Raw genomic sequence first — 22,913 nt, 5'->3', positions numbered from 1 at the left:
CTTGCTGAAATGCTGAAGGCTGTAACACTGATATATCTGCTTCCCAGGGACAAAAGCAAGTAACTAGGACTTTGAAACATTTTGTAAATATTTCTGAAAGCACATTTAATACCCCTACATAATTTTTCTCCTTTTTGAAGTGTATGTGCTCTAGCTTACTCTGAGAAAGAAACCCCCAAACTGGCCACTGAACAATGCTGTGGATCACAGGAATTTTTAACCATGTCCTCTGTGACCTGCATGATTGTGTTTAACAATAACAATAGAAGAGTTATCATATATATATATATATATATATATATATATATATATATATATATATATATATATACACATAGTCACAATCTGGGATTCACTGCAAACAGCCACCACTGCTTTCCTTAAGGATATTTTAGCGTATTTTATGCTTTCCTCCATAAGCAACCCACCAGATAATTAGGGCTGAACTTCAGACCCTCCCTGACGTACCTTAACACATCACTTCTTGGCCTAAAAGCTTGACGCGGGAAAAAAATCCCAACATTATATTTATTTCTATTTAGAGAGATTTGTGAGTGATTAGAAGCTTCTTTGCACTTTCAGACATCAAAGGACAGGTTTTAGGAAATGAAATTGGTTGTATCACTGCAGAAGGAATTTATTTCTCCTTAAGATATTTAATGTTTTTTAAAGAGACATATGGCTAGAAAGAATGCTTCTGTGCACATGGAGGAATGTTGCCTTAATATGCACTTCTTAAAATTAATTTGGTAATGCTTTGTACTCTCAAATGAAACAATACAATACTGGAAGTTCAGGAAGAACTTGATACAAGAAGTACAGCATGATATATGCAGAGTTAACCTTTGTGCCAGGAGGCCCTGAAGAACTCGGTCTGTGCTCCAACTCCTACAGTCAGAAATATAAACTGTTGTTCTGCTAGATGCTAGTATCTCCTTTCTGAAAAGTCAAAATGTGCTTGCAAGTGCAGTGAACAACCTTAGTGCTTGCTTCCAAGCTAGAAAAAGTGTGTTAGGGTGAGAGAGAGGGTTGTCTGTTTAGCTTGTTAAAAAGAAGATAAATTGATGTCTCTTTAAACCAGCAGGTAAGATATGAGTGTCTTAAAAGTGAGAAAATAGAATGTACCAAAGGGCTATTCAACAAAACAGAAGCGTGACAAGTACCAGTGCCTGGAAGTTGGATTTGGGCACATTGGATACGACACATCTCTCAGCAGCAAGGATGATTAATGGCTGGAACAAACCCCATGAGGTTCTTTATCCTCTGTCTCTTGCCATCTTGAGTTCAAGCTGTTATGAAAGATGGGACTTCACCAAATGGAAGTCACTGAATTACTCTAAAGACCAGCTGAATTAAATTCTACAGTTTGCATTAAACAAGCCAGAACAAATCTGCTGCTCATTCTCCCTCATACAGATGAGTTTTTCCCTTGCTCCCTCGTCACAGTGGCACTTGTGCCACAGTCCATGCCTGCAGCAGAACATTTTATATTATGTCTCCTTAGCAGATGAAGCTTACTTAGTTCACTGTAAATCAAAAGTTATAGTGAGAAGGAGCTGTAATCTTTTCATACTGCCTTCTCACAAGACAATGTCAGATTAAGGTCAATAACTGCATGGAAATCCAATTTCCAATCCCAGGCTTGGGACTTCAAAACACCCTTACTCATACTGAAACTGCCCATGTCTTGGGATGACAACACTGTCCTAGCTGTAAAATGCTGCTAGCAGCATACCCTGGCAGCAAAGAGGTCTACCAGGCTGACCCCTTGGCTCAGCATCATGCTCAGTGAGGTTTGCAGAGCTCCCTGTTGCCACAGCATCCTTGCTAGCAACAGGCAAAGTGGCCAGTGCAGCCCCATGGGAACACATGGCAGGGAGCACAGCATCGATGGGCCCAGAGCAGCTGGGCACTGTGCCCTGGGGCCAGGGCTGAGCAGGCAGAGCCCCTGAAAGGGAAAACCCACAGCCTGGCAGCCTGCCGCAGCTTCAGAGCAGTGCCTCCAGACACCGGTGATTTGTCACACTAAGCAGTTTACATCCATCTGCCATAACCCCATGTCAGGCGCAGCAATTTTGCCTTTCTCTTGAATTCTCATATTCAGATAGGTGCTGTTGGGAGGCAAAGGACACATTTTTCAAGCCTCGTGGTCTAAATTTGTAAATGAAGATTCAAAGGTGCCTTTGATGACTGGGAATTTATGACATTTTGGAAAACAGGTCATTAATCTAGGTGCCTATTTCTGTGCATGTGTTTCTAACTTTAGTCAGAAAGCAAGAAAGTACTATCTTCCCATTTTGAAATGTAGAAGTAATGTAATTCAGGAGATCCTTCACTTACAGAGCTGTACTCCTCCATAATCTTTGTCTATAGTCATCTTTGAATTTTTGATTTCTCATTTGATTGGCCTGCAGGGTTGGATCTGAATAAACTTCCTTGGGATATATGCCTTGGCAATGGTACTTTCTTTGTGTCAGATCTACTTCAAACTGTTTATGGTTTGGATTTCTTTTTCATCTGGTAACATCTAATTGCACTTTTACAATGTGAAAACAATGTAGGGACAAACTTTGCACTTAGAAAAACTGCATTTGGGAAAGTTTGTTTGGGAGGTGTTGATGAAGGTACTTACGAGGTAGAGTATGCTGGATTTAGGATTTGTTTAAGTGAATAAATTCCACAGTGCCTTGCTGGATAACATTGAGTAAGGACATTCTTACAAATTTCTTAACTGACCTACGAGGGTCATTAACAGCAAGATGTAGCTGCTATTGTGTCAGCCTGACTGTACTGGCCAGGAGATGGTCTGATTTTTCCATTCCCTGTTACTGTACAAAATTGCACTCATGGGAGAGAGAGCCAAGGATACAAAATACTGATGATTATTGTACCAGGGTCTGGTAGTGCCACTTGCTTTCCAGCAAGCTTTAATATTAATCACATGGTGATGCAACCTTCCCCTGCTGTTTTGAGCTGTGCTAACTGCTAACTGCTACATGTGCACAAAAAATTGGTCCTTGCCTCAAACCAATATGCAAATCCCAGCACATACTGAAACACAGTAATGTACAAAGGAATATAATGACCAAACAGAAAGGGGAAATATGTGGAAAACAGGGTAAAAATGTGAGGATTGTGGTTAACTTAGCAAACAGAGGTCACACTGCAGCAAGTACATTATCCATATGCTAGTACCTGACAAGCTTCACAACTGTACTGAATTTAGAAAGGTCTGAAGGAAGCATCTTGGTAATTTTGGCTGGATGTATTCCCTCAATAAAGGAGTGGCATGGGATAAAGGTGAGGGTGTCTGACTGAGAAAAAATAGCAATAAAAAAAAGCACAACCTGGTATTAAAGGTTGATCTCACAGAGAAGAGTTAAGGCTTCATTATTTCAAAGTCTAATTATCGAGTATTTCTGCACTGGCAGATGCAGTATTGAGCACAGATATCACAGAGAGCTGTCCAGGAGGTGAAACAGAAAAGAATTTCACCTGGATAAGTTTAGCCACCTGAAAAGGACATGCTTTAAAATGTAGCCCAGGCAGCTCTATTTCTGCAGTGTAAACCTATTTCCTAACATGCCCCCCCCATGGCTATTTCCTTCTTTACCCAGTTGGGCAGGGCTGAGCTGTGACACCCGTAAATTGAAACCCAGGTCCTTCACTGAGTTTGCGACATTTGGTTTAACACAGATGGAGAGACTGGACTTCATGTAAATGAGATATCAATACAGTTGTGCCATACCTGATAGAAAAATAGCATAATTGGCTAAAGCAATGCAGGGCTTGGAGGTGCAGCCAGTGCCAAAATCAACAGACTAAAGCTCTGAGGAAGATGGATGGGGGATAGCAGAATTACCCTCAAAGGATGATTCATGTCCCTTCTCTGTAGCCTTCTAAAATTATGGTTTAATCTTGTCACCAGATATGTGTCAATTGCTGTCTGCATTGATAGAGGGGTTTATAGATAGAGGGGGTTTATACTTACCCTCTTGTTGTTAGTTTTAGACAATTCAGGTTAGCTAATATAAATCCCACTCCAGGTTTCTACACAGGAGTTCCCTGGTGCTTTCCATTACTATGACTTTTGATTAGTACATACAAACTCCACTTCATACTTGTTCAGGATGAAGGCCTCAAAATGCAAAGCATTAGTATGGGAAACTTGTAGAGGGGAAGATTGGGGAAGATTGACCTTTCTTTTTTTTTTTTTTTTTTTGCTTTCATTTCACAGGTTTACATTAATGTTTTCAGAACTCACACATATTGAGTTAAAAGAACTGCAATTGCTGGACCAAAGAAATGAATATCCATTACATTTTCAGCTCACTGGATATTTCTACATGAAAATCCTTTTGGTGCTTTTGGACTTGTTCTAAAAAAGTGAAATAAAAACAAAAAAGCCAAAAGCCTGCTGACCCAGTTTGCTCCCAAATAAAACTTTTCTAACAAAAACTGCTCAGATGTGGCCAAACGACTTCTGCTAATAAGTGAAATGTACACAGGAGTTATATTCATCGTGTGAATGTGAAGGAAGATTAAAATTAATGCTCTTTTAATTTTCTGTACAATGTATGCTTTGAAAGGTGTTATTTTTTCAGTCAAGTAATTACAGGGTGGAGAAAACGTGAGGCCAATGGCAGGAGGTTAATTACATGACCAAACACCCACTACATCTTGCTCAAAGAGCCCTGAAATGATTACACATTGTTGTAACTAATAGCCTAGTCTGGACTGCTGGATGGAGGACTACCCTCAGCTTAAAAGAAATGCATGACTTCTACCTAAGAACCTTTACTCTTTCAAAAAATAATGCTGTATACCACAAAGAGACTAGCTAAATTTCTAGAGACAGGAGATGTCAGTTTATTTACATGGTCCACTTGAGAATTTTACATAGACTCTATTTCTTATGGCCATGCAATTTCTCATCTTCTTTCACAACAGCAGTTGGTAAGAAAATAGTTTAAAGTAGAGATCTGTAATTAAAAATAAAAACTATCAGAAAGCTATTTTTCATACCTGCAGCAGCTCTGAACTTTGTTTTAACTGATTTCATTTTAGATTATATTGGAAAAGGCCAGGAGAGATCATCTGATAATCTAATGTGTATACCAGTCATTAAATCTCTCCTCTATACTTCTGCTTTGAAAAAAACACTCCCTGGATGTAAAGAGTCTTCAAGAAAAACAGTCAGTATTTATCTGAAAATGAATTCAGCAGATATTAGAGTATTAGGGTAACACTGAGTGGTAACATCTTACTGGGACCCACCTCTCTTCCTGCTTCTGATTTCCAGGAGCTGTTCACCTGAGAACAAATACACATCTTGCTGAAGTCAATCTGAGTGCCCACATGCTACAAGACAGTCAGACTCTCATCTCCCTTGCTGAACACGGATCACAGCACAGCTCAGCAAAGACAGGACAAAGGCTGTCTGTGCTCTGAACCTACAAACAAAATGCCTGAGCACTCCATCCAGCAGAGGACCCTGCCTTGAAGCCAGATGCACAAGAAGAGCTTCCAGGCTCTTTCTCTACTGCTAAATGGTCCCCTGGGCCATTTCAGCATCCAGATCCACTTCTTTATGCCCAGCTATCTGTAAGTTAAGTGGTTAGCAAAGTCTGGCTGGGAAATGGATAGCTCATAGACAACTCCTAGGCATGGACTAGGAAAGAGCATGTGCCAGTGACCTCTCCAGCAGGCAATCTGTACACAGCCACTCTATTTTAGAGCTAAAACAATTTTAAACCATGGAGGTGGTCAAGCTAGGTCAGCTGGCTGTAGGGCTAGAGAAAGGTCCTTACATTGCCTATTTCATTAGTACAAATATAACTCTAGGTGTTTTGATCAGGGAAGTATTTACTAATAAATTACTTTGAAAGACCTATACATAATAAAAATTAGGCATCTTCCTTAAGGGAAGTTTCTTGACAGTTTTCATCCATTCAGAAACCAAAAAGTAAGATATATTTATTAAGATAGCTGCCATTTTATACAGTTCTGTGCTTCCCCCTCCCTAAAAATAGAGCAAGGATAATTGAACTGAAAAACCTAAAGATTTCCAAAACCCAATTACATAACTTGCCACACTTCCTCTGTTTTCCCCTCTTACTTGTATTTCAAAGAGGTCAAGGTTATTAAATACAGGCTTCTGCATTAATACAGTAAAAAAAGCAGGAACTAATAACATAGTAAAGATTTTTCATGTAACATGAATTTGCTCACATAGCCTGTATATAGTATGTTTACCAATTTGGTTATGAAATTGATACTTTGATGTACACAGTGTGTGCAATTCTTCAAGGTGAGATAATGGTGCATTAAAAAACTTCTTTTCTCTCCCTGATTTATGTCTGCTTATAGTGTCCAAAGCTGCAATCCTTATTCTGGATAATTTATTTTTCTCGGTGGGTGTGTCATCTATGCAGAGACTGCAGTTTGATGACCCAGGTTTGTTAATACTGCTCTAACATAAGGTTTTGCACTGCATTATGCCAAATTACAGCTCTGGTACCTCTGCCCTCAAAACACACACACGCTTGGGAAGCCATGAGAAGGGTTACTTTAATAATTTTGGTCTTACATATGAATTTATAACTTTCAGTAGTGTGCTGACTTACACAGCATGGCACTATACATCAGATGCACGCAGCCTCGGAAAATTAATGCTGCATTCTGGCAACCATATGGGCAGCTGGCAAGCGGCCAGGAGACCAGCAGAGCATGACCCTACCTTCATGCAAGCCTTCCTGATGCAGGAGAGCTGTTTGCATGGACTGCACTAGCCAAGGAGCAGAAGTAAAGGGATCCTGTACGTGGCTGTTGCTCATAACCATCAGATCCCACAGGGACCAACATATGCCAGTGTGATTAATGAGAGGAGCTGCACAGACAGCAGACAGATCCTTGTGGCAGGTAATCACATGGGCACTTGTGACTTTGTGATGTCCAGGGAATGAAGAGGATTGTAAAGACTTCCTTGTATATCTATGTTTCTTCTTTATGGTCCTCTCTTCTAGCTGGTGCTCTCACCTGTGACAAAATTTAGCTTGCAAGCTCTACAGAGAAGGGCATTTATCTTATTTGTTCTGTAAAATGCATATTAAATATTGAGTGCTGAACAAACAATCAGAATAATAGCTTACAGCACTTTAGTTATCTTTAGCACTTTGGAAAAGAACACTGTTCAGCAAGAAAAGAAATTTTTAAAAAATTACCATCACTTGCAAGGAAAGCGGTTTTTGTTTCCCGTTATTTTGCTTCACTTACTCTATTATTTCTTATCAAGCATGTGATCTTCTAGGGACTTAAATCTAACTCTGCCACCAGCTTCAGTGGGCATACCTGCAGGAATTATAGTCTGAATTGGAAACTCCTCAAATAGGATTGTCTTCTAACTGTGTAAATGATAAAAATCTCACAAAGAATAGAGAGAATTTAATTTAATGGTTTCAAGTAACTTTATGCATTACCTTAAACGGAAGATGCCTTGATGATAGTGAAACACACAATCCTGTTTATAATACATTTTATACATATAATGCTTTCCATTCGTAAATATCTCTAATTTTTTTTACAATTGTTCACAGGAATCATGTCACTCTCCAGGCTTTACAGCAGCTGTTTTACTTCTCATTGCAATGGCCCTATGAAAAAAAATAGGGACTGCAAGTGAAACAGCACACATTTTCCACGGAAAACTAGCTGGTACACTGTAATTTAATGCTTTAGTTCCCTGCACACTTGCTCTTCCAAGGAAATCGGGGCTTATGTTTTACCTTCCACAGTATAGTCTCTATATGCTGGTCCTGCTCGTTCACTCAGACATCTAGATTTTTGTCTACACAAGTATTTTCCTTAAATCCTGTTTCTGTACTAAAGATGCTGTCATTTGCCTGTTGATGGCAACTTGTTCAGCAAGTACAAGCAGGTCTGGTTTCTTCCAATGCTGCTTCAGCACTGACCAGATCATGGCAGAATTAATCATCAGCATAGTTGCGGCTGGTATCTGACCATCAGTAGCATTTCCATTGCTCCTGCTACACAGAAATGCATTGTAGTCACTCAGGATTTCTGAGAAGTCACATCTAAACATTATTAGCCTGCTCCAATTCTGCTCCGTTTCTGGGATTTGTTTGCATCCAGGCTGGAGTCTAGATATGGTTTAGAAATGCTGACTAGACATAGTTAAAATAGAAATAAATAAATTCTCGGCTGATTATATCCACCATGTGGATCCAGCACAGTGATAATTTCATTCCTGGTGCTCCCTGGCATTTGAAAACCCAGGCATGCCAGCAATGCTAAATCAACTACTTTCAGTAGCCAGTTTTCCCAGAACAACCACCTCTTTTCCCCAGGAAAACCAATTTTATCTATGTAGTTTGTAGCAGCAAAACCTCCATCTATGCACACTCTGTACCTAAGTCTCCTTTCTAATCCTGAAGCAATGCAAGCCACTGTTTCTCACCCTGTGAATTGAACCAACCCATTTCACCAATATGCAGACAGAACCAAGCATACAAACCAGCACAACATTCTGCAAATGTCATCTGTGACAGAGCACAGAGATATCTGCCTTGGGTAGTGAGCTATCACATCACAGATGTGATACTTGGTTTCTGGGAGGCATTGCAAAATATCAAATGCTATCTGGTAGCACACGCTGGATTTGGGAAAAAAAAATACATTCAGGCTATTTCCCCCCTTTCTTTTATGTAAGAAGGGTTTTGTCTGAATTTTTTTTCTTTTCTCTACACTTTACATCTAAAAGGAATACAGTACAGTTTTAGTATGATGGCATTACAAGAACTTGAGGTTTTGTGTTTCTCCCCTGACTCCCGCTAAGTTCCTCAAGGGCTCAGACAGGCTTTCAACACGTCCCAAAATCTGGGACCCAAGAAATAGAATCCCTTCCACCTTTGGAACTGGAAACTCTGAATATGGCACAGTTACATATGTAGGGCAAAAGTATAACTGACCTTCACCTGTAATACCAGAACTTCTGGTAGTTATGCAGGTGCGGTACTACTGGATAAAAACAATAATTTAATTGCTTAATGCAGACAAGGCCTCTGAGGAATCTCATTCTTTAAATAACCCAGCCAAATCAAAACTTCATCAGCAAAACTCACTCCTCTGAACTCCCTCAGCAAAGAGGAACTTGAAATACTTTGCCAGGTATGCTAAAAGGAAACAGAGTTCCCCCTTTTTAACCACTCGAAGAAACCAAAAAAAATACACACTTGGACAACCAAGTTCAAAGAGGATTGTTCAAGTAGTAAGTTTCAGAGGATGCCCAAAGCACAACAAATATGACCGCTGAACTATCAGGATGCATTACATCTGCGGGTTAAGAAACAAAGCCAAACCCCCAGAGCTGGACTGAATTCCAACGTCTACACAATGGGCGATGCCTCGTAGGGCCAACTGACACGTTTTGTGAGAAACCACAGAAAAATGACGTGTCTAAAATCCATTAAAATGTATCTGATGCTTTAACTTCTTATCAGGTTTATCTCAAGCTGTGGAAATTTCTGTCAATACAGCCTTTATAGACAATTCCGTCCACGCGGCGCTCCCAAGGCGCTCCATAACCATTATCAAACGCAGCAGCGACCGGGGCAGCAGCGGCGCGTCGCTCTCCTGGCTGTGCCGGGAGACGCCGAGGCACCGCGGCGACCCGGGGGCCGCAGGGCGAGGGGGCGGCCTTGACCTGGAGCCACCCCCCGGGCCGTGCGCCCTGACCTCCGCCCGCGGGCAGGGAGGGCTGGGCAGCGCCGACATTCCGCCCGCCCGCCTTAGCGCGGGCAAGCTCCGGCGGGGCCGCGCCGGGATCCGCCCGCAGGGTCTTTGTTCCCGCGGCCGCGGCGGCTCTTTGTTGGTGGCACAGCCGGACCGCGGGCCCCGAGCTAAGGCGGTGCCCGGGGCTCCCGCCGCTTCTCCCGCGGGGCCTCCCGCCGGCACCGCGCTCCCCGCCGGGCCGCGCTGACCCCGCCGCCGCGTGTCCCCGGCCGCCGGGCGGGCACTCCCGCTGCACCTGGCCGCGCCTCGCCCCGCCCCGGCCCCGCCGGGCCCCGGCCGCCCCCCCAGGCCGGCGGGAGCAGGGGAGCGAGAGGAAGGCGGGACACGGAGGCCACTCTCCGGAGGCGCGCGCCGGCGGGAGGCGACGGCCGCCGGGAGCGCGCGCAGGCGCGCACACGCCCGGGAAGGGGAGGAGGAGGGCGGGCGGCCGGGCGGGGGCGCGCACGGCCGGTGTGTGAGGGAGAGAGCGAGGGGAGGGCGATCCCGGGGCGGAGAAAGGCGGCGGCAGCGGCGGCTTCGCTCGGCTCAGGGCAGGCGAGCGGCCACAGGCGCTGCCGAGCCGGGAGATACGGCGGGCACTGCCGACTCGGGGCATCCTTCCTCTTCCTCCCCGCCCCCTGCCCGCCCTTCCCCCTTTTCTTTCTCTCCTTCCCCACTGTCCGCCGGGGCCCATCGCTGTCGGCGGCACGATCCCGGGGCGTTTCCGCGGCGCCCGAGCCGGCAGCGGCCGCGGGGAGAGCCGGTCCCTGCCCTGCCCGGCCGGGACTGAGGGACCCCCCGCTCCGTCCGGGGCTCGGCTGAGAGGGCCTGGCCCCGGCCCCGGCCCCGGCCCCGGCTCGGCTCCCCGGCGGCGGGCTCGGCGAGGATGTCGGGCGGCGGCGGCAGCCGGGAGGAGGAGCGGCGCAAACTCGCCGACATCATCAACCACTGGAACGCGAACCGGCTGGACCTGTTCGAGATCAGCGACCCCACCGAGGTGAGCGACCCCGGCGAGGGCCTCCCGCCCGGCCGGCCCGGTGAGACGCCGCGCCCGGGCCAGGCCGCGCCCCGCGGCCGCCGGGCTCCCGCGCCGCCCCCCGCCCCGGCCGGCGGCTCGGACACGGGCGCTCCTGCGCTGTCCGCCTCCGGGGTTCCGCTCCTCGGTGGGCAGCGGGGGCCCCTCGCCGTGCCCGGGTAAAGGCAGGTTGCAGCGGCCGGGGAGAGGAAGGGAGCGCAGGGCCGGAGCTCTCCCCTCCTCCCTCTGTTCCCTCCCGCAGGCACATGCCGGCCTGACCCCGCGGGACAGGCGGCTCCGAGGCAGGGGAGAAACCCGCTGGGAGATGGAGGTGGCGAAAGGGGGCGGGCAAGGGCGACAGTACAGGAGCTGCCCCGTCCCGAGCCCGACACCGGGTACCTCCGTGGGTTTTTGGTTTTTTTTTTGTCTGTCTGTGACTTTAACAGTACATGCAGGCGGCTGGTGGAGGAGAATTGAGAAGCCCGGTGCTAGGCGCTTTTTTTGTTGCTAGCTTGTTTGTTTCTTTAAATATTCGTCTTTGTGCAGAAGGCGCCTCTTACAAAGCAACCTGCCGCTTACAGTCCGGCGGCTCTCCGGGTTGCTGGTGCAATCCCCGGAGTGGCTTTCCCAGGGCGTGACGGACGGAGCGCCTTGGCTCTCCGAGCCTGCAGGCTGCCAGCCCGTCGCCTAAAGTAAATACCAGGAGCAGGTTCGTAGACCCGAGTTCACATGTTGTACTGGAAAAACACAGCGGGTAATTTCTGCCTAATGAAGTGGGTGTTTCTGATGGCCTAGAGAGGCTGGGGTTTGTCCTTTTTAAAAAAAAATAAAAATGTAATAGTCAAACCACACCCTCCCGCTGCCCCTTGTCATGTTCCCTTTGGCTGGTTCGTGCTGCGCGTCTGGTTTGAAAGCGACGAGGGGGGGTAGGGGGAGGGCTGGGGACGCAGGTTACAGCCCTGTTTGTGTGTGACAGCGGGCTCCCTGCTCAGAGGGTGGAGGCTGATCATGTGCGTGTTCCCGGGGAAAAGGAGGAAATTCACACTTGCTCTTGGCCTGGCCCTGGTTGTTTATTAACAGAAGCCTCTGAGAAATCACGTTGGCTTGGTCTTGGAGCTGGCTCCTGTTCTGCACCTAGGTGCTGACTGCTAGCAGAGCCACGAAAAAGTGTTGAAAGCAATTCTAAGATTAGGAACTACGACACCTTCGGGTATTTTCAGTTCTGCTCATTGCAGACAGTTTCTTGAACACAAAGATGAAGGTTTTCTGTGATTATTCCCTACATCTTCCAAGATTTATCATAATTAGAGTTCCTTGATTGCGTTGCTTAGGTTTTAACAATGTCGTTGCTTGACAGTGTCTCAAAAAAGCGGGCTGAAGCCAGTGTCAAGAAGCTTTCATGATTGTGTTTGAGAACATAGCACGGTCTTTTTGGAATTGCAGGTTGACTGCTAACTGCCTGTGGCTGAACTTTTTGTTTTATTGATGTGTTTGTCCATTCCCAGTACATTCTAACTCCAGCCTGTCTTCTTTGTGTTTATGGCAGACTGTGCTTCTGTGGTTTTGTTAGTAAGTAGTTTAACAAATCATACTTTCTTTAGGTCAGCTATGCATATTTATTATCATAGTTAACTAGAGTTTGCACAAAAGTTACCAGCTTCATTATAAATATTATTGAAAGAAAAAATTTTACTGGCATTCACTCCACACTTCTGCACATAAGCCTCTGAACCTGTATAGGAGCATACTCACCATTGTCAGTGATGACATTTCAGTTGAACTACTGAATGTAAAAAATGAAGTGCATGCATCCTTGAATGTATGAGCTCTTTAGTCTACTAGTTCTAAAAGCATTTGATAAGACTACAGGTGAGTTTACATCAAACTGGCAGCAGGTAACAATTTTATAGATAAAGTATATTTTCCTTCCAGATAATTACATTTACAAATGCTCGCATTTCTTTTCACTCTTACCCTGAGCTGACACAAATTTGGCAATATTTTCAACCTAGATCATGGTGTGATTCACATTTGTACTGTTTATCAGCTTAAATGAAAGCCCTTTCACTAGACTGCTTGAGAACTGACAATCCTCTGTTGTTTTTCCAGGCTCATCTTGATCATAAGGCATATCTTGTTTTTTGTAGGGACTGCAGCAAGTCTGGCATCTGTGAAGATGCAGTAACCTGGATATGACTTTTGGCTGTGTGTGCCTGAGCTGAGTCAAACTGAATCATTTTAAGCTGTCCAGGCATAGTTGTTGGGCTGCTGGGTTAACTTTGTAGCCCAAACTGCAGACTGTCATCCAGGAGCTGCTGGTTGGATGTATTATCAGTAGAGTTGATGCCTTGCAGTGAGTCTTCAGGCATTTCCTCAGTGAAAGTGACCTGGTTTAAGTGAGTTGTCTTGTAACTTTCCTATGTAAGAGAGTAGGTTTTTCCAGAGGGCTAATCACAGCCTTAATAGTGGGGTTCAGGGTGTTTGGTAAAGCAAAGGAAAAGTGAAATCTAATGTAAGTTGACTAGGGTTCTGACAATATAGACTATGCAGTGACAGTGAAAGGAATTCAGTGTGACCGACTGATGTACCTTGGTATTAGTTTGAAAGGTCTCATTCTTTGGTGAGATGCAGTTGTTCCAACTCCATTAGATCCTTGTCGCTTTACTGCAGTGTGTAAAATGTGACTTTGTTTTGAAGGTTGGGTGGTATTTTCAAAGTAGTTCAAATGTGTGGGGCTTTATTTGGAGAAGTGGTTCATGAAATTAATCTGTTTGAATTCCTGTTAATATTTTATTGAGTAGACTAGTCCTAAGGGATTAGAGATCTGCTTGTTTACTTGCCTCTTGTGAGACTTCAGGAACAAATTCTTAAGGTATGTAAGACACTGAAGAGCAAAAGCATTGGATAGGGCATGTTGAGTTCTGTTACTAACTTTTTCTTCTCTTTGACTCTAGTAGTTAATGAAGTCATTCAGAGCTGCTTTACCCCAGCAAAACAAAACCAAAAACTTTCTGTTGCATGTTCAAAGTTGAGTATTCCTCTCTCTGTATCACGTGGAAAGCTGAAAGACTTCTTGGGAGTGAGGATTTAATATCTTCACTGGCTTTCAGTAATTTGTGGACTCATGCTTGAGAACAAAGTGGTAATTTTAAATTTATTAGATATTTACCTATTTGAACCATTGTTGCTGTTCTGAGAAACCTGTTAATTTGCACTATTTTACTCTGAAATTTTAAAATTCTTTTTATTCAGAAAGCTCAGAGGAGCTCTGTGACTTGAGAAACTTATAATTGAACAAAACTCTGCATTTACTAGCAGAAGTTTAAATGACAGTGTTTCAGGACTGCTGCTAGGTACAGACCTTTGCTAAAGATGTCTGTAATACTGGTCATCATTTAAACTTGATTAGGCTTTACTGTCTCTACTTATGTGAGGCAGCTGCTCACTTTGGCAAGTCTGAAAAAATACTGGACTTTTTGGGGGAAGGCGGAGTGAATCGTGTTTTTGTTTGTAGATAAATTAACAGATTCAAAATGAAGCAGAATGTTAACCTTTTTCTTCAATTGTTTCTCCTTCCCCTTGGTCCAAGTATTGTGGATGCTTTTTCCTTTTTTTTTTCAATTTATTTGGTCAGGCATAGAAGCACAGTAAAGAGACTTAAAAATACTTAAACCTTTTGCAGTAGGAGATAAAATGATGGTTTGATTTTGATTTAAGTCTTGGGTGCTTACAGCATGTAAAGTTTTCAAAAAGGAGTAAGTTCAAATGAATGATTTTGTAATAAGTGCATAGAGTTTTTTTGGGAACTTGTAGATAGGAAATGATTTGCATTTGTATGGTTTACCTTTTTTAACCTCCTCCTTTAATAAAAGTGCTAACTGGAGTTGGTTGTTATATAAAATAACTGCATGTGGATGTTTTGGGTGTGAGGAAGGAATGGAGGGGTACTGTAGACTATACATTTAGACTATACACTGTTTGAGTGCATCTAATGAGATGCCATATCTGAACTGGGTGTTACAATTATTGTTGATGACAAAATAAGGTTTCTTCTTTAGTGTATGCTTTCGTAGGTGTTACATGAGAGGAAGAGAAGTGTTGTGTTTTTTCTAAGCATGGTTTGTGGACTAGGAATATGAATTGCATTTAATTCTTTTGAGACAGACACTTTGTAGAACAAGTGGGATTTTTTATAACAATTTCCCAAGGGCTGGGGGATTGTTGTCAGAAACATTGATCTGTTGTAGTTTTGTTTTCTGATGGAGAATGTTTTTCTAGACTAATATACCTCTGTGTCAGCAAAAGTAGAAAGGTCTAATCAAAAAGCTTAGAGAAAAAATAACATGCTTTGCATTAAAGAATAATTCCTGAGAGTTTGACTTTTAAATGACCATCATTAAAAAAAAAGGCATTTCAAAAGTCTTCATGGCTATTTGGTTACTCTATATGTGAAAAAACTTAGTCTTAGCAACAAGGTGTTAGAAATAACCCTTCAGAATGTGGGCAGGGCTTTTTTTTCCGGGTTGCTTTGTTTTGGTTTTTTTAAATATTGACTTTCCATATGTTGTGTTATGTATGTTTGGTCTATTCAGTATGTTTTATATTGTTTTCTTTGACTTTAAATACAGGTAAGCAATCTATTAACAGAAAATATTGCACAGTATATTGTATGGCAGGATATTTTAGGGCTGATGGAATTTTGGTCTTCTTCTGAACTTTCTGGGTTCAGATCTGTTTCTGGTTCATTAAGTGTCACAGGGAAGACATAAGATTTGCAGCCTTTTAATGGTAGTTATGCAAGCTTGTTACTTAAATCTAGTTAAAGCAATAAGAAATGGGAATTTTTAGGTTTTAACCCTCCTGCTGTTTATCTGCATGGTTGCTCACCCGCAAAAAGATCTCACCCTTTAAAAATCTGGCTCTGAGGCTTTTTCAAGACCTGTTTTTAAAATTGGTAATTTATTGTGTTATGGGTGATAGTGGAAATGCAAGTCTGGAGCTAATGAAACACAATCTAAATGGTGGAAATACTTGTGCCATCTCCACTAGTTGGATTGTACCACTTTCAGTAGTTTAAGCAAGTGCAGCTCTTAAGAGTGTATAGACCTCAAGAAGCTGGTAATATATCTGAGAGTATTGTCCTTTAAGTTTGCCAAACCTATGGTGTGGAAAGTAAACTCTCTTTGCAACAAATGTTTAAACTAATATTTAGTCAGTCTGGAAGGGTGATTGGAATCCTGAGGACTGATGCCTGTGCTTTTTAGTGAACAGAATGTTTTTCAAATAATTGCTACCACTAAGCAGGCACAGTTCAACAGGACATAAAAACACTGAGGCATTAGAGGTTCGGGGTTGCTAATTGCACTTTACTGAGTCTGTTGAGCTCTCGTTCTGCATTAAAATGGTTGGAAAAAAGAAGTCAGAGATGCAGGCCTGCTCATGTGCATCAGAAGGAGTATTTGGAGACCAGTTTTCCTTTAACTGAGTCAAAGTGAATAGTCATTACAAATGAAGTCTTAGCGCTCTCTAGAGAGTCCCAATTATAAGTTTGAATTAAGATATTGACCACAGTCCACAGACATCATAATGTAATGAAAATAATTCTAGGAAGAAGTTTTAGGCTGTGCTTTTAATATTCCTTATATAAGTTATTTCTTGAGCCAGTGGCAAATTAGTTCCATTCAATTCAGACATACTGGCTTTAAGAATTCCCTCCTGATGTGTGGATCTGTTCCCCGCCTAAAACGCCATTGACAAGCATTACTTTTCAGCTGAAAAACCCCCAGTCATCTAGACATATAAGGGATTTGCTTTGTTTGTGCAAGTGTGTTTTTTCTGTCAAAACCATTTCTCTTTCAGAGAGGTTAAACCAAGATGAATGGAACACACTGTCATGATTTTTGAGGAAAACTTAGCTTTATGATTAATGAAATTCTGCTCTTGTCTCTGGATGCTTTTGTCATCTAAAGGGGGTAACAAAAGCTAAAACTTAGCTGGAAAGTGGTAAAAGTTGAAATGAACTGGTGTTTGTGGGAGGGCTGTAGATGATAAGAAACCACTCTGAGTTTGTCTTTGTGTCAGTATCTGTTGGAGTAGTTGCTTTGGTATAAATAAAGGGAAATAAATGGTAGCTGTGCAAAATTCAGAACATGCATAAAGAAGACTCCTTGTTTTGATCAGTGGTTCTGATGAAGGTGGAATTGAGACTCACAGTGTGGATTAGTAAACTAAATGTTGTGTTAAACTTAAGAGAAGTCTAATTTAGCAGATATTACAGATACGTAATGAAGTGTCTGCTCTGTCTTTCAAAGTGAACTTCATACTAATGGAATCCTCTTCTGAAGTGTATTTGAGTAAAGCACTATTTAGGTAATTGTTGATTTTTCAAGATTTTTGGCTAGGAAGAATATTTACATGTAAAATAGATATTGAGCGATGCTCATTTCATCTTGTGAAAAGGCTAAAGCCTGTTAATTTCTGCTGTTAAGATTGTTCGGTAGATACACCAGAGAGGTAATTGATAGTTGTTCTGGATGCATGCATCACTTGGCTCATAATTGTTGTTAAACTTCTTGCAGAGATTCCTCTTTCCCCTCAGGTCTTTAATTGCAAGTAAAAATTACTGCTTTTCTGTAACTGTCCCTGTCTGGAAGCTTAATAATCAAAGATGAAAACTTGAGTCAACAGAGATAAAACTCTGTAGTAGTTCAGACCTACCAGTAGCAGTCAAATTATCTTCCTGGACTGTATTGTGCCTCATGAGCTTTTGCATAATGAAGATGTATAACGTTGTAACATAACTTTTTTCAGTGTAGGGATAAGTTTTCCACGTGGTTGGTTGCCTTCAGTCATTCACTTGCAGTTCTGCCTTTCACTGCTGTCTAGTTTAGTTCTCTAGAAAGACTAAAAAATCTGCTTTGACATGAAGTCCAATGTTCTTTTTTTTTTTTCTTATCAGCCATCACCTATTTTTCTCATACCTTCTTATTATGCATGACTTTAATGTTTTCTTGTGTTAGGTACATGTAACTTGCTAAAACTATTTTGTATAATGCTTCAGAAAAATGGTCATCTCCTTCTGTTACGGGCATTGCCCTCAAGGTTATCAACTTATTGTTATTATATATTTAATTAAATTTTCTAGGTCTGCCTTCTTCCATTGTGTGCTCAAATTAGACAGCTCCTCTTCAGATCATCTTCTAGCACAGATACTCTTACTAGGGAGCCATTCCTCTGATTCTTGCTCATTCTTGTCTCCTATGAAGATGCCTTCTGTGTAGATACTACTTTCTTCATTTCTCTATGCAATTGAGTAGAAGAGGGCTCTTTATTGCCCTAGTCTGTCTTGCAGAATTTTGTTGTAGATTACTCATTACTCTGGGAAATTTCTTTAGAGTTTGAATCCTGTAAGAACTGGAAAAAGTTCTAGGACTGGGGTTGTCATCTAGAAGATCAGTATAGGGCATTAGTTTTAAGTGCAAATTTGCACTCAAATGTAAACTTTACTTGGATATGTGAATTTGTAATTTGTGTTTGAATTTCATCATATTAATAGAAGAGTCTGTAAGAGTTTGATTGTACTGATGAAATTGTGTACACTCCTGTAAGTTTGTTCATGTCACCTCTTCCAGTGAAGAGCAGAAATTATGCATCATTAGTTTTGAAAATTTTAAGCTTTTATTAAGTGGTGCTTGGTATATCCTAATAATAATAATAAATGGATTTCTAATTTTACTTATGTATTACAAGAGTATACAATTTAAATTTAATATTTAAATTTAATATTTAAAAATATGAGTTACTATAGTGATTCTATTCAAAGATGTTAGAAAACTGGCTGGCTTGGTATGGAACTGGCAATTGCGTATGTGTTTGGCTATGACTCCTCTGCCAGGTCAACTCTTGGGTAAATATTTTGGAATGGGTTTTATGCACTACAGTACTAGTTGCTATAGAGTGATGGCAGACTGAAACAATGGCTGCAGGGTGGGGTTTTTTATTTGGTCAGTGTTTTTCTTACTACTTTGATAATTTGCACTCTTGTAACTAGAACTCAGAAATAGGAAAGCTCTCACAAAAGCTCACTACCTAGTGAAAGATGATAGTGTCCTGATTATGTGGTTTAAGGCTTCCCCTTGGTGAACTGTGGCATGGCCCTGCTGTGTAGTATCATGGCACCTTTTGTAGTGTGAAAAAGTGAAAAAGAATGAGTTGTCTGGCAACAGTATTTATTTGGCAGACAAAGTATGTTGCTCAGAGCAATATCTGTGAACTAAGATTTCAGTTTGTAGACTTTTCAAGCACCCCATGATGTGTTTAGTAGAGCTTTCTCTTGGTTAGATGACTTGATTTGTCAGTCCACACTCTTCTGTTTTCTTAGAGGCAAGATACACAACTTGATGTCAGTGTCATGCTTTTACATATATTTACATTTTGCTTTTTCATATATTATATTGCTTACAAAACCCAGTGGAAAATCAGAATCTCACTTCTTAATGAAAATTAGGGGCTGTTGGATAACCTGTGGTTGAGCAAGAGTTCAAAGGACAAAGAAACCCTGCCCCAATGTCTAAAACAAGAAAAGGTCTCATTCCCTTGGCCCTCCAGAAGGTGCTCTACTTTGAGCAGTACATCAGCTTGAAATTCAGAAGGTCCCTTTAAACATTTTGTTATTGTTTTCAATTTTAGTAAAAACAGTTATGCCATGTTCTTAATTTTAAAAACATTGGGTCAATGCTGTCTGTGATACAGTGTCCTCCTGGATGGGAAATTGTCTATGTGGAAACAAACAGAATTGAACCAGGTTGTGTTTTAGAAAGCTTTGCATTGCTAAAATGCTTTTCATAATATCACTTCTTTTATGTTGAGAAATCTGGTTTGCATTCACCTTCCGTGCAGTTTGATAATATTTTCTGCGTTCGGATCATATCCAAGCATTGCATACTTCTTGTAGAATGCTGTATGTTTTATTGGGAAACATGTAAGTTGTTTCCACTTAAAGTGATAGCCTTGCTGAACATGGCTGCTACTTACTTCCAGTGCAGACAGAATGAAAGTTTTAAGACTTCTTTAATACTCACTGTACAGATTCTGACTGTTTAAAGATTAGGATAGTTTATTTTCATATCTGGAAAAGGAAAATAATCTGAAAATGGTGATGGAAAGCCAATGTTTACTAATGAAAACACTGCTCAAGCCTGCTAATTGATTTTGATGGATTTGCCTGTTAGGTCTAGGGTTTGCTGTATAGTGAAGAAGGTCAAAACTGGAATTACTTAAGATTACTGCATTTTGTGATCTAGTTTTTTAGCTTTTTGAAATCTTTAAAAAATAAAAGGCCAAACAACTGTTTCCTTCTTTAAAAATCAGTGAAATGCTCTAACAAGGCCCTTCTTTGTTTTGTGTGAGATGTATTGTAATACTTTTGATAAAGTCTCCAGCAATACTGAAACTGTATATAGTATTTCATGAGAGTTTTTCTTGTTGCCATAGTGCAGCAAAGACTATTTCAATAAATTCACTTGTTATGCCTATAGCAAACTGTTTTCAGACAGATAAGGATTGATACGTAGACTGGGAAAAAAAAAAAAAGAGAACAAAGAGAGAACAATGAAGTAATTTTATGCACTGACTACTGGTATATTCACCAAAGCCATCTACCAGCATCCAAAGACCTAACCAACCCAAAGTGGTGACATTATTGCAGTTCTGGGAAGTTTTCAATATATGAGCTGGGTTTGCAGTCTGCCTCAGGTGTTCTGTCCATTTAATAGGAAAAAAAAAAAAGTGAAAGAAGAGAGGATTTACCTCTCTCCTGGAGCCTTTGTCAGGATTTACAGTAAAACATCTAGTTTTCTATTACCTTCTGATTTCTGCCTGTCTGTCTGTAGCTTTTGACTAAAGTAGGATCCTATAAAGTAGGATCTGTGATGAAATTAGAATGTTTGAATTTTACAGTGTTAAAAATTCTGGTAGAATTTTCTGAAGCAATAATCAACTGTATCCCCTAACATTCTAATACTGCTCAGTATCTTGAGTATTAGATGTTCTGGAGGAGCTACTAATTCTTACTGTTGTAAATAAATTGTTTGTAGTCTGCTACAAGCTCCAGAATACTTTTGTTTCACGATTTGCTTTCTCACCTGCATTGAGTTTAAGCTTGTGCTCAAAAAATTGGTACCTCAAACTTTTGATAGATTAGACACATTTGAAAACTTTGCCTTCTCAAAGAGGTCTTCATTCATTTTGAGTGATCAAGTGGCAGCACAAAAATTGGTACCAATGTGAGACAGTCACGTATTGAAGCTCAAGTGTTGTACAATGTTCTGATACTGGTGGTTTGTAAAAACTTTTGAAACTCAGCACTTGCTTAAGTGCCTGTCTTATCTTCAGTGTTCCACATTTGTCTCCAGGTCTTTGGACATTCTTGTGTGTAGGGATGCTCATAAATATCCATGTATGTAATTATAAATGTACTGATATCTCAGTAAACCTACCTGTGTTGAGACCTTTTCCCCCTCATTTCCTCCCACATGCACTCTGTGCCAAAACTCTCACATCCACAACCTTAAATCAGACACTCCAAACTTCTACTTTAAGGGAAAAATGCCAATTACAGCAGTCTTCAAATGTGTTCATCCTGCTGCACTGGCTTCAGAGAGCAGCCTTATGATTATCTGCCTCTGTCAGGAGTTTCCCGCGAGGTTACAGATCAGCCATTAAATCCTGTACGCCTGCCATGTGGACTTTGTAGTTTGGAGTGGCCTTGCAGTTGGACCTGTTTATAACCAGCTAGTCTGTGTGCTGATGGTGGCTGTGACACCTGGGTTTTTTTCTAAGGGAGGGAGTGCTTTTTTGCTTGCTATACTTTATAACCATAGATACTTTCCCCTTGTTTTGGAGAGGATTCCTTTTACTAGGCTTTTGGCTTGTGTCATCTCTTCTGGGTATCTGTTAGGTAGAGAGAGACTGAGTTTCCTGTATTAACCTTATACTGAATTCCTTAGCTGCTGAGAGGGAAATTTTGCTCCAAGGGGAAAAATGCCTTCCTAACCACCTCAGAGTAATAAGGATGGTACTCAGAGCATGTAGAGCTTAATTTATCCAAATCCTGAGGATAAACAGATGTTTCTGTATGTTGCAAAAGGGTCAGGACAATTTCTCTGATCCTTGATGTACATGCCTTTCTCCTAGTGTCTGTTGTCTTCTTCTATGGCAATATCATGATGTTATCAGTAGTAGTAGAGTGAGATACCAACATATTTCTGATACCTTTATATCCTTGATGTATGAAGTGAAATGTTGAATAGCAGTGTTCTTTGTCATGGCTGATGGATGCGTGAGTAATCTGAAGCTGTTTCCACCCCAGCAACTGCAGAAGAGGATGAGCACTTTCACAGGTACACACACACGCACACACACACACACAGTGTTCTGCAGCCCCTTCTTCACCCACCTCTCAGCACTTCTGAGGCACAGAAAGGAAGTGTTGACCCTTTTCCTGCCATCCCTGCCATCGTGTGATTGCTGTCATGGGGTTCTGTCTTCTGCCACGCAGAACTATCCATCTTTGATTGTTTTCCAGCTCTGTGGTGTTGATGATACTGACTTTTACAGCAACCACAAGTACGTGGTAGCAGTTAGATTTGTATGCTGCTTTTTACTATGGCTTTCAGCTCTGACCAGCCCTTTCTCTGCCTTATTCTCCACCCCCAATGTCCATCTGACTTAAAATGTTGTCAGCATTTAATGATGTTTAAAATTGGTGCTTAGTTTATTTCAACATTTATTTTCTATATTTACATATATAGAAAATAATGAAATTTTTAGTGAAATTTAGGTAAAATGAAAAAAAAAACTTTACCAAGTTCAGGTTTTGCTAAAGCTTACTGCATTTGTTTTTGGGAAGAGCTGCTTACTTGTATGCAAGGAGACTTTCCTCTTTAATTGCTGAGCTTTCCTGTTTGTAAATGCCATTACAAAATAATGTGGTAGTCTGACTTTTCCTTATGTTGATTATCTGTCTAAACCAGTTTTATAAGTAGAACATTTACGATACATTTTGTTCATGCAATGAGCAATTTTAAGTCTAATTCTTGAAAGTGGGCGG

The 22,913-nt window shown here is 41.5% G+C and overlaps 1 protein-coding gene across 22 annotated transcripts in view; it reads left to right on the top strand.

Annotated features, from left to right (window-relative positions):
• Positions 1-10,242: 10,242 nt before the first annotated feature.
• The window catches only part of AFDN (afadin, adherens junction formation factor), a 115,582-nt gene continuing 102,911 nt past the window's right edge, over positions 10,243-22,913 (top strand). For 13 of the 22 annotated variants that reach the window (XM_077175639.1, XM_054630307.2, XM_054630306.2 and 10 more), the window contains exon 1: positions 10,245-10,786. In XM_077175639.1, coding sequence (XP_077031754.1) covers positions 10,676-10,786 — 111 coding nt within the window. In that variant the 5' untranslated portion in view covers positions 10,245-10,675. Of the gene's footprint in view, positions 10,787-22,913 lie in introns of all 22 variants that reach the window. The other 9 variants (XM_077175648.1, XM_054630308.2, XM_077175638.1 and 6 more) reach the window with 3 other exon arrangements.

This window comes from Agelaius phoeniceus, chromosome 3 (assembly GCF_051311805.1).
Source record: "Agelaius phoeniceus isolate bAgePho1 chromosome 3, bAgePho1.hap1, whole genome shotgun sequence".
NCBI classification, from domain to species: Eukaryota; Metazoa; Chordata; class Aves; order Passeriformes; family Icteridae; genus Agelaius; species Agelaius phoeniceus.
Note: the sequence above shows the minus strand (reverse complement) of the source record. Positions and strands in the feature narration are given on the sequence as shown.